The 13,244-nt window shown below is 35.1% G+C and overlaps 1 protein-coding gene across 1 annotated transcript; it reads right to left on the bottom strand.

Annotated features, from left to right (window-relative positions):
• Positions 1-7,374: 7,374 nt before the first annotated feature.
• Positions 7,375-11,366, bottom strand: LOC118742193 (UDP-glucosyltransferase 2-like; the record flags this gene model as incomplete). Its single annotated transcript, XM_036474132.1, is given in 2 exon segments — positions 7,375-8,648; positions 10,860-11,366. Coding segments are annotated over 2 exon segments (1,530 nt in total), but the record flags the coding sequence as incomplete, so codon positions are not given.
• Between the last annotated feature and the right edge of the window lie 1,878 nt (positions 11,367-13,244).

Genomic DNA, 13,244 nt, shown 5'->3' on the forward strand with positions numbered 1-13,244 from the left:
TTTTTTCTTAACACCCTTTGTTTGCTTACATATTCAAGCTGAATACTTTTAACCAGATTGACTCAATAGTAAGCTGGCATTGCATGTCTAATTTGTTAATCACTCTTGTAAGCACGACTTCAAATCACTATAGTTAATAATAATAGCCTGTCAGTTCGCTTAACTCAAAATAAACTATAAAATCTTGTTGATACGCACAAATTGTCGAGTAGTCTAAAAAGAAGACAAATTTAGCATTTGCAAAATTTTTTAGAATAGTGTGTTTTACTCAACGCCATATCTACTCCCATATCTCATCAAATTCAATGAGCAATTCTTGCATATACTTAGCAGTCTCGTTCTCACTTGCGATGGTACCTAAATTTTGTGTAGAAGTATGTGAGTTCGTTTGTTGCTCTTTCATGCTAAAACGGCTGACGTATTTCAACGAAGTTTGACATACAGATAGGCTACGGCATGTGTTGAAATCTAGGTTATTTTTTGAAGAGAGTTGCCACCAGTTTCAAAAGCTAAAATCAATTAAATAATAAATTAAATAAATGGGTCAAGAATGTAGCTGTCGACCGAAAAGGGTTTAAAATGTTTTTTTTTTTTAATATTTTTCAAGAGGGTTGTAATCTGGTTAGGAATTCCAAATCAGTTTATTTTAATGTTGTTGTTAAAGAGGAGATGACTTTTCTTCGAAAATTATTTTGAAGAGGTTTGGTACCTTCAAAAAAAGTAAAATCAATTTAGTTGAAATATTTCAAGATATTTACTTAAGAGTACAGGGTTTTCTAGACCATGCGTTTCCCGACAACAATTTGCTTTTCGCAGGTTAACGTGAATGTTTATATTTATGAGTTTAAAGTAAAATGCCATCGATGGTTCAAAGTGCTACTAAGACACCCTGTATAAGTGTCATTCGTGTAGTAGTGTAGTTTACGTTTCTTTTTATTTCTTAATTCATTTTTGTTTTTATTCAGAATCAGTTTATATAGCAAGAGAAAAGAAATATTTTAATATGACTATCAGATGATAGCAGTTAAGAAACTTTATTGCGAAGATGTTTTTCAATAGGATTTCCACCTGCTTACTAATTCAAAATCAATTAAATTGACAAGTTAAATGAAATATTTTAAGGTTTATGAAAGCTTTATTTCAAGCACCAAAAATTACCGTCAAATATCAAGAGTCCTATTTGTAGATCATTGCAAAATCGTTATTTTTTCAATCAAGAATAATCGTTACATTCACAATTTTATATATTTTTTCAGTCAAATTTAATCGTTATTTAGAGTTTTTTATTTATTCGATAAAAAAAAATAAGTGTTATTTTGTATTTTTATTTGTTCGCTCATTTTTAACCGTTATGATGGGGGACTGACCCATTTATATCTTCTATGATCTAAACAATTAAATCTGAAATTAGCGTTTATAATATCATCGAAAAAATATTAAATATTATGATCAAAAGTTAACGAAATAACAAAAAATCCAATTTGCGATTTTTCTTGAAGGAAAAAATTATTCCATTGTAAAAATCCGGTATTCGAAAAATCATCATTTCAGAAAAACTGCTTGGAACCGGTTTGGAAAAACCGAATAAATCACTCTACTATTTAAGTAAAATCTGTATATCAGCTGATTTACTAATAGTTTAATTTCTTTTGGATTTGTGGCCACATTGTCCCAAAGGGCGTCGCCTCAATCGGCCTTCTGCACAGTGCCGCCTAAGTGGGCAAAATTTCAAAAATTCGTTGGCTGTAATGCGAACGTGTTTGGTATTTTTGTAAAGGTAATTTATCCACCAAAAATAATTTAAATAGAAATTTTCCTATAAAATAAAATGTATGAAGCCAGAAAGCCACTAAAGTCGACAAATTTTATACAAGGAATTTTAAAGAGAGCACAGCCATGAACAAGCCCTTCGCGGGAAAAAATTTCGAAAATACGTTCTTTGAAATAAAATGTTGGTTTGACGTTTTTTATATCCGTATCGATAGTGGAGAACTACAGGAATACAAATTTTGGAATAAAATTAAGCACAGTGTGTCTCTGCGCTATTCGAGAGAAACAATTTTTTTATCAAAATTAAAAAAAGGTAAACTTTAATGGAATGAATAAAAAATATATGTAAAAATGTGTTATTTTTTTATATTTTATTATAGCTTTCGATTTTTAGTTTTCGAAAGAAGAAATGAAAACCCGCTCATATTTTTCATTTTGTGAAGTAATGTGTTTTTTGCTAATGCATAAAATCATGTGTTAATATTTTGTCAGTGCCATCAGATCTAAACGATTCGTTCTATTTTCCACAATGAAGTGTTAGACTAGAAACCTTGACCTGTAGACAATAGAGGTTTATTTTTTTTCAAGAGTTGCCACCTGTTAAAAAATTAAATTTAAATTGTTTGATAAGTTAAAAGAACTATTAAGAGATGGGTATCAATCGAAATGTGTATGAAACGGGTTTATTTCTTAACTACATGTAGAGGGTTGCCACCTGTTCAAAAAATCAAATTCCATTTGAATTAAAAGAATTAGGTAATTAAAATAGCTAGGTATCACCATATGGGAGTAAGACGAAAGAAGTTTAAGAAGGTTTAAGCTTTCAAATATTACGAAAAGGGTTGCCACCTCTTTGGAAAGTCAAATTTAGTTAAATTAGAATAATATTTGTGTCAAACCAAAGGTCTATGACATCGTATTTGTTATTTTATTACAAATGCATACATACATTGTCAATCAGCGATTTGTTCTGATTACATTCCTTTTAAATGTTTTTTCTCTTCACTTCTTTATTGCTAAATATGTCACACTTTTCTTTCGTGCGATACCCATATTGATGTTCATATTTCAGTTACCTTATTCCCTTAATTAAAGTGAATTTGATTTTTTAAACATGTGGCAACCCTTCTACGTGTCCTTTATACCCATATTGTATTTAATATCTAATTCATTTAACTTATTCAATAATTTTAATAAAATTTGTAACAGGTGGCAACCCTTTTCAAAAACAAAAAGCTTTATTGCACATCTACAGCCCGAACTCTGTCATTTGACACCTCCATTTTTAAAATAGAACGAACTATATATACATACCTATGTAAATGCCACAAGAACCCAAATTTTCAACTGCATTTACAGTGGAAGTAAAAAAGTTATCCAAAAACAAATTGCATTTTTGAATTTAGCTAAGAGGTGAATTTTCATCTTAATCCGTCCATATTTCTATTTTTGCCCACATTTTATATGGAAGTGAAGCACTGTGATCCGGGGCATTGATCCCCTTCAATTAGCTCCATAGCTAGTTTGAAATGATTTGATATGCCACAATAAAATCCTGCTTCTCCTAGACAATAGTCTCAGTAAAACGATAGCAACTGTTCAGTAGTGATCTTTCATCTGTTCCTTAGTAAAGAACTTAAACTTGGCATAATTTACTTGTTTATATGATGCCATCACAAGCGTTAATGAACCTAGCTGACTAAAGCACAAGTATTACATAATTAGCGTTGAATCAGCGTCGGTGGTATTAGATAAGCTCTGCCAAACCGCCACTCAGCGATTTTTTTTTTTAACTTCCCTCGTAGCAAAACCACGTATTTGAGTAAACAAATTGGCATTATGTTCGCCATTATCTCCTCAGTTCGCTTTGATTGGGTTCAGCTTCCTTTAGCCCCACCTTAAAGCGGTATAATCTCCAATAACGTTTTAGTATTTGCGATGCGGTTTAATTGAGATGCGTTGTGTGTATTTATGTGCGCGCATTAGTGGGTGTGTATGCGTGGGTACATTACGGCATCAACTACAATCAGAGTTACTAGTAATTAATGGCCAAAATCCACTGTTAAATGACAGCTTTGTGATAAAACTGAATTAGTGGTCAAATGACGTATTTATAGTCGATCTATATGCGTACAATGTATATAATACATACATAATGAATGAAAATGCATGCCTTTGTTGGTTTATTTTGAAATACTTAGGGCCCTTTTCTCAAGTAACCACCTGTAACTTTAAGGCTCACTTTATATTTAAAGGTTGCATTAAAATTTATGATTGTGTCTAAAGTAAAGCATTTTATTAACGGGTTTAATTTAGTTTACAACGAAGAAACATACACACGTCAAAAACTGATAATAGAAATGCTTAACTTTAGACATAGCTTTATTTTTAATCCGACCTTTAAGTATAAAGTGAGCTTTAAATTAAAGGTTACATGAGAAAACGGCCCTTAGTTGAGTAATTTGTTGCCCAGATTAACAATCGTCTTTTGTAATTTATTTTGTTTTGTTTCATTATCGGCATTTTATTTGCAGATTTTTTTTGCTTGCTTTTCTTCGTCTTTTTACACTAATTTTTGTCACACGAAATTGCACTGGATTTTCATTGATGACAAGCTTTTGTATGGGCATAAATACACACATACCTACATACATATGTATAGTATACACAAAAAACAAATAGCCAGTGTTGCATAAAATTAATTGTATTCGGTCGAGCGGTCAGATGAGTATGCGAATTTGGTAGGCACATAAAAACGCAATGTTGAATAACATCAAGAACTTAATTAAAACAAATGAATTTGCTATTTTCCGAAGCGCATGTGTACATATATATATGTTTATAGATCTTTTATATATATATAGTATATGTATAACAGAAAGTTTAAGAAACAAGAAAAATTAGAAATAATTTAAGTGTTAGAGGTTAGGTTGAATAAGTAGCTGCGGGTGGGCACACCACTAGCACACTTAGGCAAAATAACGCATGCAGAACACCCACACAGATTACATGGCGCACATTATAAGGTTTTCGTGTTCCCTTTTAAGCTAGCACTAAGACAGGGTACCCAAAATAAATTATAGCACCAATCTTGTGAGATATATCTTCCCTCTTCAAAGAGAATAAGCTTCAAGATCTCTTTCGATCCCACCTAGGTCAGGTTTGCCAAGAAATTCGACAGACCGTGGCTTGCATCCATCTCTCACTCTCGCGAACATAGATACATTCTCTTAAAATCAGCTTGCAAGTGGCGAAGGGCATACCAATGCGTTCTTGGCCCGAAAGAATCTGCTTGGTCTTACCCCCCCCCCCCACCCTCGCCAGTTCGTCCGCCATACAGTAACCCTCTAAGAGCATATGACCGGGAACCCAAATGAAGTTCAAACTTTGTGCTTAGTCATCTCTTGCAGAGATCGGTGGCAGTCCAGCACAATTGTTGATTTAATTGTGAACTCCAAGCTTTAATTGCTATCTGGCTGTCACTAAAGATGAACACCCCTTTACCTTTCAAATCAGTACGAAGTTCGTTTATAGCCTCCATTATATCTGAGACCATAGCCTGGAAGACACCACCGTAGTCCGGTAGCCGAAATTAACGGCTGCGAAACAAGAGCCCCTTCCCACCTTACCCTTCATTTTTGAGCCATCTGTGAAAGTTCCTATACTGCCGAGTGGAGTATAGTATTTTTCTACCCATTCCTCCCTGCTTGGGATTTTCACGACGAGTTTTCTATCCGGAACCAGACTTTCAACACAACAGTCTTCTATATTTTTGCAGGAGGAGTGCAGGAGGGACCCAGATATTTCGATTCCCATTTCCTGTCTCTCTTTACCCGAGTGCAGCAAGGGATCCCATCTACTGACTCACTAGATCTAGTGTCGGAAGATCCAAAATAACATTTAAAGGGGGTAATTCCACCCCATGTTAAAGTTCTAGGAACTTATTTGAGCGATTGGAAAAGACGGGCCTGCGACCGCAGATAATACATTGGATTTATACGGCGGTAGTTATACCTATTCTCACATATGGCGTGCTGGCATGGTGGCAGGCGGTTGACACCAAATCTCATCTACTCAACTTGCAAAAGATGCAAACAAGCCTATGCACAACGGGTGCGATTTATTCAACGCCCCAGGCGGCGCTAGAGACCCTCCTGGACATTTAACCCATAGATCTATATGTTAAAACTATCGCAGCTAAAAGCGCTCTACGACTCAGTGCGTCTAACAAACAGGCCGCAAACAACTTGCAAGGGTCACGCTACAATCCTCGAGAGAGTGGGGTGGAGTACGACAACTGTGACTATCAGGTCACGGAAATTTACTTCAATCGAAATTTCGATATCCATTTTTCTGACAGAAGTGACTGGGAATTTAATATTGCTCACAGCGATGACGAACTACCCATCTTCACGGACGGCTCCAAAATGGATATCGCAACAGGATCTGGTGTCTACTCTCAGGAGTTATCTCTTAGAGAGTCCTATAGACTCCCAGATCAGTGCAGTGTTTTTCAGGCTGAGATATATGCAATCCATATGGCGGCAAGGTTGGTGGGCATGATTGACCTAGCTCCATCCAAACTTGCCTTCGTTGTTGACGGTCAGGCGGCTATCAAAGCCTTAGGGTCGGCAACGACTAACTCGATATGCGTTAATGAATGCGGAAGATCCTTACAAGCTCCACAGCAACACATAATCAATCTTTACTGGGTCCCGGGGCATTGTGGTGCCCCGGTAAATGATTAAGCGGGCGAATGTGGTCGGAAGTGATCTGGGTTGGGGCTCGGGGAAGCGATCGAGATCGTAAAACTTCCCTTGCGATTTCTGTCTTCAGAAGTCGTGAGACTGACTAGGTGGCGAAAATCTGCACACCTGCAGAGTATCGCGATCGCTCTGCCCACGGCTTAATGGACGAAGAACAAGGAGTCCACTATGGCTTTCAAATTCAAACGTTGGTCACATGGCCGCCAGGTTCGGAGCCCCGCATAACGATTTCTGTCCAAGCTGCAGGGATGACGAGGAGTTAGAATCCGTCCATCAATTCCTTTGCGAGTGTCCTGCACAGGGAATATTTCTTCGAGAACCTGGATATCTTGGGGAAAGCTTTTCTGGAAAGACTGCTAGGATTCGCCAGAAAATCAAAACGGTTCGAAGACATGTAGGGACAGGCTTGGGGGTTACATGAGCATTACAATGCGCCTTCACAGCCTTAGAGTGAACTCTTTGCAGAGCTGCCCGTTTAACCTAACCTTAACCTAACCTATTTGAGCTCTTGACTGCAGTTAAGCCTTTGATGGAAATAGGCTACTACCCATAAGAAATTTGCTTTATTCGTAAAGCTTAGGAGTCGCCAGTTTAGTTCAGGCGGAGTCAGTAGCGGTGTTTTTTACCTTCTCGTTAAGAGAACAAGTTCCATTTTATCCGAATTGATACCTCGCGAAGTTCCCTCTGCATCGATGGGCTACTATACAAATAATAAAACAAAAATTTTTGTGTAGCTTTTATACATATATATTTCTGTGGAAATTCGTTTCAAACTCTATACTTCGATATCTAATTAGCTTTGCTTTTCTTTCTTATTTCGTACATCACCTCTTCCCACAATCGCCTTCAATAGCTTGCAGCTCACCCACGCAACAACCAGTAAGGCCAAAAGTGGCCCGCCAAACAGCACAGCAATGACATCCAAATTATGATATTCAATAAAATCCAGATTTCGCGCGGCTACACGCATATGTGGTGCGCCCTTATGCCGCAATACATACTCTGTCCAATAAATTGCCTTCTTCACTGGTGTCTCTGGTTGATCGTGATACAGCTGTGAGATCTCCTTCGCGCGTTTAGCATATTTTGGATTTTCCAGCACCTCTACTATAGCGCTTTTGAGTTGGTTAGCAGTGAAGCTCCTAAAATTGACACTCACGCCAAAACCTTTCTGCTGCGAACGCGCAACATTCAGATGTTGGTCATAGAAAACAGGCATACCCACCACCGGCTTGGCATGATGTATAGCCTCAATTGTGCTCAGCAGTCCACCATGTGTAATAAAGAGCTTTACATTGGGGTGCGCCAATATATCAGATTGTGGAAACCATTTACTGATAAATACATTCGTGGGTTTTCCAGGTAATTTTGGATCTTCGAATTTCCAAAGTATGTTGTATTGCTTTAATGAGGCGAAAACTTCCATTAGTATAGCGCGCCTTTTTGCAGACAAATTTCTACTGCGTATATTTGTGCCTAACGAGAAGTAGATTACCCCCTTTGGGGCGGCATTTATAAATCGTTCCATATCGGCTGGTAATTTACTTGGCTTGTGATCTATGTGCCAGCCGCCAACTTCGATAGCATTCGGCACATAAGGACGTGGTAGGCTCATTGAGAAATGTTGATTCAGCAACACAAGTGAGAAGTTCTTACGCATTTCCATAAATGGCGCCGTTGGGGTGGGTACGTATTTTTTGTACAGCTCATATTGCGCGGGCAACATAACGAAACGATTATGTATCCACTCCAGAACGTGAATGTAGAAATTTTCTAAACGCTCGCGAAAATTCATTTGATCTGTTAAATGGCTAGTTGTTGAGGGTATATAGGAGAGTGGTGAGGTGTTGCCAACCAATTCGTCGATACGCATATCGGTGCCGAAGCTGGAAACGCCAATAAGCAAAGCCTTGAAATGGTATGCCAGTGCGTAGAGCGCTTCCTGCTGCAGAACTTCAACAATAAGTAAATCGAAGGTCACACCATTCTTAAGCCATTTTTGCAACACTGGATGTTCTAGAACTTTTCGTGTAGATGGTGTAAGGTAATCAATGGCAAAATTAAGTTCTTCCCATTTGCTGAGTGTCAGTACTTCGGAATCAACGATGTATTCTGGAAATAGATGAAAGCATAGTATTGTACTTATTACAAAATTTGTATACTTTGATCAGGAATACTTTAGAAGCTTTAAAAGCAGCAAATGCAATGAACTAACACTACGTGAAGAGATCAGTTTTATGGAGAGCGCTCATAACCATGTACGATTCTTCTGGCAGTGTTGCCAACTTTCTTTATTTATTTATTTGTTTATTTATTCTAAATCAATAACCAATAGTAAGCACTATTAAAGAATAATTAACAAAAAGAAGTACTGGGCAATTCTGGAACCCCTCTTCAACTCACCACAGCCTTTCGTAAGACAACTGTCAGTTCAAGAAACTATCTTGAAAGCTCTATACTGTCTTTCGTAAGACAACTGTCAGTTCCGGCAGAAATCTTGAAAGATCTTTACTGTCTTTCGAAAGACTAATTGAAAGCTAGGCTAACGTGAAGGACTTAGGGTTATTCTGTTTGCCTTTAGCAAAAAGATTTTAGAAACTATATAGAAAAAATATTTATTTTTCTTTGTCAAACAACAAAAACTAAAAACTAAAAACGAAATTTAATAAAAAAAAAATTATAGAACCAAAAATATATTTAAAAAAAAATATTAAAAATTAAAAGGAAATCAAAATATATAGATTTTTTTTTAAATAACACCTAAAATATAAAAGAAAATTTAATTTAAAAACAAAAATATTCTTTTTAAAACAACATCACAACAAAATCACAAAATTTAACGAAAATGAAGTTAAACAAAAGAAAAAGTTGTATACATGAAGCTAGAAAAGTACTTTTCTCTTTAATTAAAAATCTAAAAATAAAAAGAAAATGTAATTTAAAAAAAATAATTAAAGGAAAAAATAAAGTAAGCTCCTAAAAATTCAATGAACTTTAAGAAGTCTTTTTCCTTTTTAGAACTATAAAATCTAATAAAAAAGTTTTAAGAAGAAAAAATTTCAATTCAAAATAAAAAGATAAAATACGTTTGTAAAAGTCTAATGTAAAAAAATGTTACTTTCTAAAATAAAATCTTAAAATCAAAAAAAAGTTATATTAAGAAAAGAAACAAACATTAAAAAAAAAATATTTTCCCAAAAATTAAATGAAATTAAAAGCAAATATGTTTTTGCTGTTTTTGTAAATTGTGTTTCAATTTTAAAATAATGGAAATTAAATACAGGAAAATTAACCCAACAAAAAACACGAGAAAGCATTGTCCCTATTCAAGTGCATGGGAGTGTACGTTTTCAGGAGAGATCGTTTTTATTTTACTAAATATGTATTTCAAAATTGCTGGGAAGTCTGGATATGCCCGCATTGGTTAACATTTTGACGAATTCAATACAAATTTCCTTTTTTCTGAACTTATTTGCTTGGATGCATTAGGGTGGTCAAAAAAAATGCATGTGGTGGGCGAGGGGGGAAGGGGGGGTAGCGGAAATGTAAAGTCCGAATATTATTTATATTTTTAGTTATCCGCTAGGATTGATCTATATCGAAAAACCCCTTATTTTTTTTATTTTGGAATAAAAAATATTTAGAGGTCGCCCAAAGCGCTCAAAGATTTCCATGTATTTTTTATGGGGAAAAAACAACTTTTCGTAGAAATGGTATAGAATTCTTTAAAATCTATATTTTTCGCTCGGAAGACTCAGGTTCTCTTCAGGAGACTTTCCACAATACCCAATTGTTAATTGAACCATTTTTTCATTGTAACTATAGTTTATAGGTCCGCCAAGCACCCCAGAAAATGCAAAGGGGGCATAAATAAAAAATCTATAATAAAAATGGCTAAATAAACAATTGGATATGGTATTGAAACTCTCCTGAAGAGAACCATAGTTTTCCGATCGAAAAATACTGATTTTTAAGAATTCTCTACCATTTCTATGAAAAGTTCTTTTTTCCCATATACAAATATTTTTTGATTTCAAAATAAAAAAAAAATCGGGGTATGTTTTTTTTGATATAGAGCAAGCCTAGGGGGGAGAGCGTTAAAATTCCGACTCTACTTTTTTGGGAACACCGTAATGTACATACATTGCATTTGAGTTCAGAAATAAAACACCAAAAAGGCAAGGCACTAAACCCTTATTTTTTGCACTTTAATTTTCACATAGCACTATATCTAGCGCTTAAAGCAGCAAGTTGGGCCACTATGTCTTCTAGGCACTCTCAGATAAGATAGAATACAATCTTATATACATACATACTACTCACCTTCAAAGAGATCATTTTCGTATATAAGTGAAACATCCGTAAAATTCTGTATGGATTTCTTTTGCGGATATGCCGAGATCACAATAACGTCATGACCCCTTGCAGCTAGTGCTTTTAGATAATTCTCTCCACAGATATATTGCGAACGACCCGTAAAGGGAAATATTGCTAAAATTTTAGCACCATTCGAACTCTCAATGCGGCACGCGATTAAAGAAAATAGTAATAATACTGTCAATTGTGGTAAGTATTGCATTTCGTTAAGCAAAACTTTTATTGACTTTTATTTCACGACAAATATTTGCATAAAATTCAATAAAATATCAAGTGCTAAAGACTGACGATTGCAAACAACTAATTTGTGAATTTGTGTTATCATTATTTGAATGCAGTTTTTTATATACTCTTTCTAATGTTCCCACTCACTGATGCTTACTCCCAAAAGTTAGCTATGCACTTAAAACATCAATTGTTTTTTGTTTACTGCAAAGAGTAGCTGAGCTGCAATTGATTATTTTCACACCCAACCGCACTTGTCCACCAGGGTATCACCATATTAATACATCGAGCCCTAACCGCCAAAATAACGTAAGTGGCATTTTTCCAAAAAAAAAAAATAAAATTTGATGCCGAAATATTCCTAGAGCATCTACATAGATGCATTTCTGCAACAAAAAGAAAATCTTGAAAAAAATTTCGCTTACGATATATTTGCGCTTAGGGCTCGATATATGTAAATGCGAAAATTTGTAGATATGTTTGTTATGCTTTCACGTGAAAACAACCAAACCGATTTTTATAAAACTTTGCAGTATTATAGCCAGGGTTTGAAAATGCTTTAATTTTTTTATTTGATTTACTTTTGCTGTGCTTTGACTTCGGCATGTATGATATCGAAAGCAAAGCAACAGCAAGTCGGAAAAAAGCAAATGCTTTGGCTGTCGTTTTGCTGTAAAATTTCGAAAGCAACCAGACAGTTAAATAAAAAACAATATGTGAAAGCACAACGACAGCGCAGCGGCAGCAAAGCAACAGCAATTCGACTATCACTTGACCGTGAAACATCAAATTGGCAGAAATATGTATGCATGCACTACTGTACTGGTGACAAGAGGCGACCATAAGCTAACTACGGCGATGCATTACCGATTGTTAGGCAATTCGCTAGCGATTGGTAATCACCAATTTCACACCAGATAATCGCTAGCGAAAGGTCAAGGCAAAGGAATTGATACTGCAAATTTTGTGTGTACTCACTCCTGGCGAGTCAGCGATAATACACCATGCTGCAAAGCTTCATGTGCACAGGACATTCAAGCAAATCACAGCACAAGAAAAGTGCTATCACAGCAAATCAAAAGCAGGAAATTCAATTTACTAAATTGTTTTCAATAAACTGCCGACAAAAAAGCAAAATAAAATTTTCAAAGTCACAGCGAAAGCAAATCGAATTTGAATGAAAATCAAAATTTCAAAGCGAAGCAAAAGCAAAAATAGTACTGCTGTTGCTGCTATGCTGACAGTTTTTCAAACCCTGATTATAGCTTATAAATTATAATAGGATATAGGCTAAAACTTGTATATAGATTGATAGGGTTGCCACCTATCTGAAATTTTAAAATTATTTAGAGAATTATTAATATTTTTTAAAATACCTACCTTATAAAGAAAACATTTTTAAAGTTAAAAAAAATTTGGAAGGGAGCTGCCACCTTTCTAAAATCTTAAAACAACAGTTAGTTGCCACCTATCTGAAAACTTAAAATTATTTAAAGAGTTATTAATATTTTTTAATACCTACCTTATAAAGAAAACATTTTTAAAGCTTAAAAAAAAATTGACATCTATTGATGGGAGATTAAAAAAAATCAAATTTTCAAAATAAAATATGCATTTGAAACTTTTTAGAGTGTGTATTTTCGGTTGTCACTAAAGATGCTCGATCGAAGTAATAAAAATCGATTTTTGAATCGATTCGAATCGAATTAAAAATAATCGATGCAGGAACAAATTGTCAAAAAACAAATCGAATTTTCTTTAAAATTTTATAGATTTTCTGAGTCAAGCCGTAAATCAATATGTATCAATACGGCATAGCTGATCGCACCTAGCCTTTTTACTAACCAGATCAATAGCTTAATTCTAGTGGCCTGACAGTGCAAAGCGCAAAGACAATAATAGTCAATTTTTTGACCGCTCAATACATGCGCCGGGTATATAAGGTTGATAAGGCTGAACTTATAGTAATTCTTTGCTCTTTTAAATTGTACTTTCGATTTCATAGCATACATATGTATAAGCAATATGTATGTGCATACATGTATGTGTAACTACATAAATAAAGTAAACAGATAAAAATACCAACGTACATGCATTCGAGTACAC

The sequence above is a fragment of the Rhagoletis pomonella genome, unplaced genomic scaffold (genome assembly GCF_013731165.1).
Source record: "Rhagoletis pomonella isolate Grant_MI unplaced genomic scaffold, Rhpom_1.0 Rhpom_scaffold_00001, whole genome shotgun sequence".
Classification (NCBI taxonomy): domain Eukaryota; kingdom Metazoa; phylum Arthropoda; class Insecta; order Diptera; family Tephritidae; genus Rhagoletis; species Rhagoletis pomonella.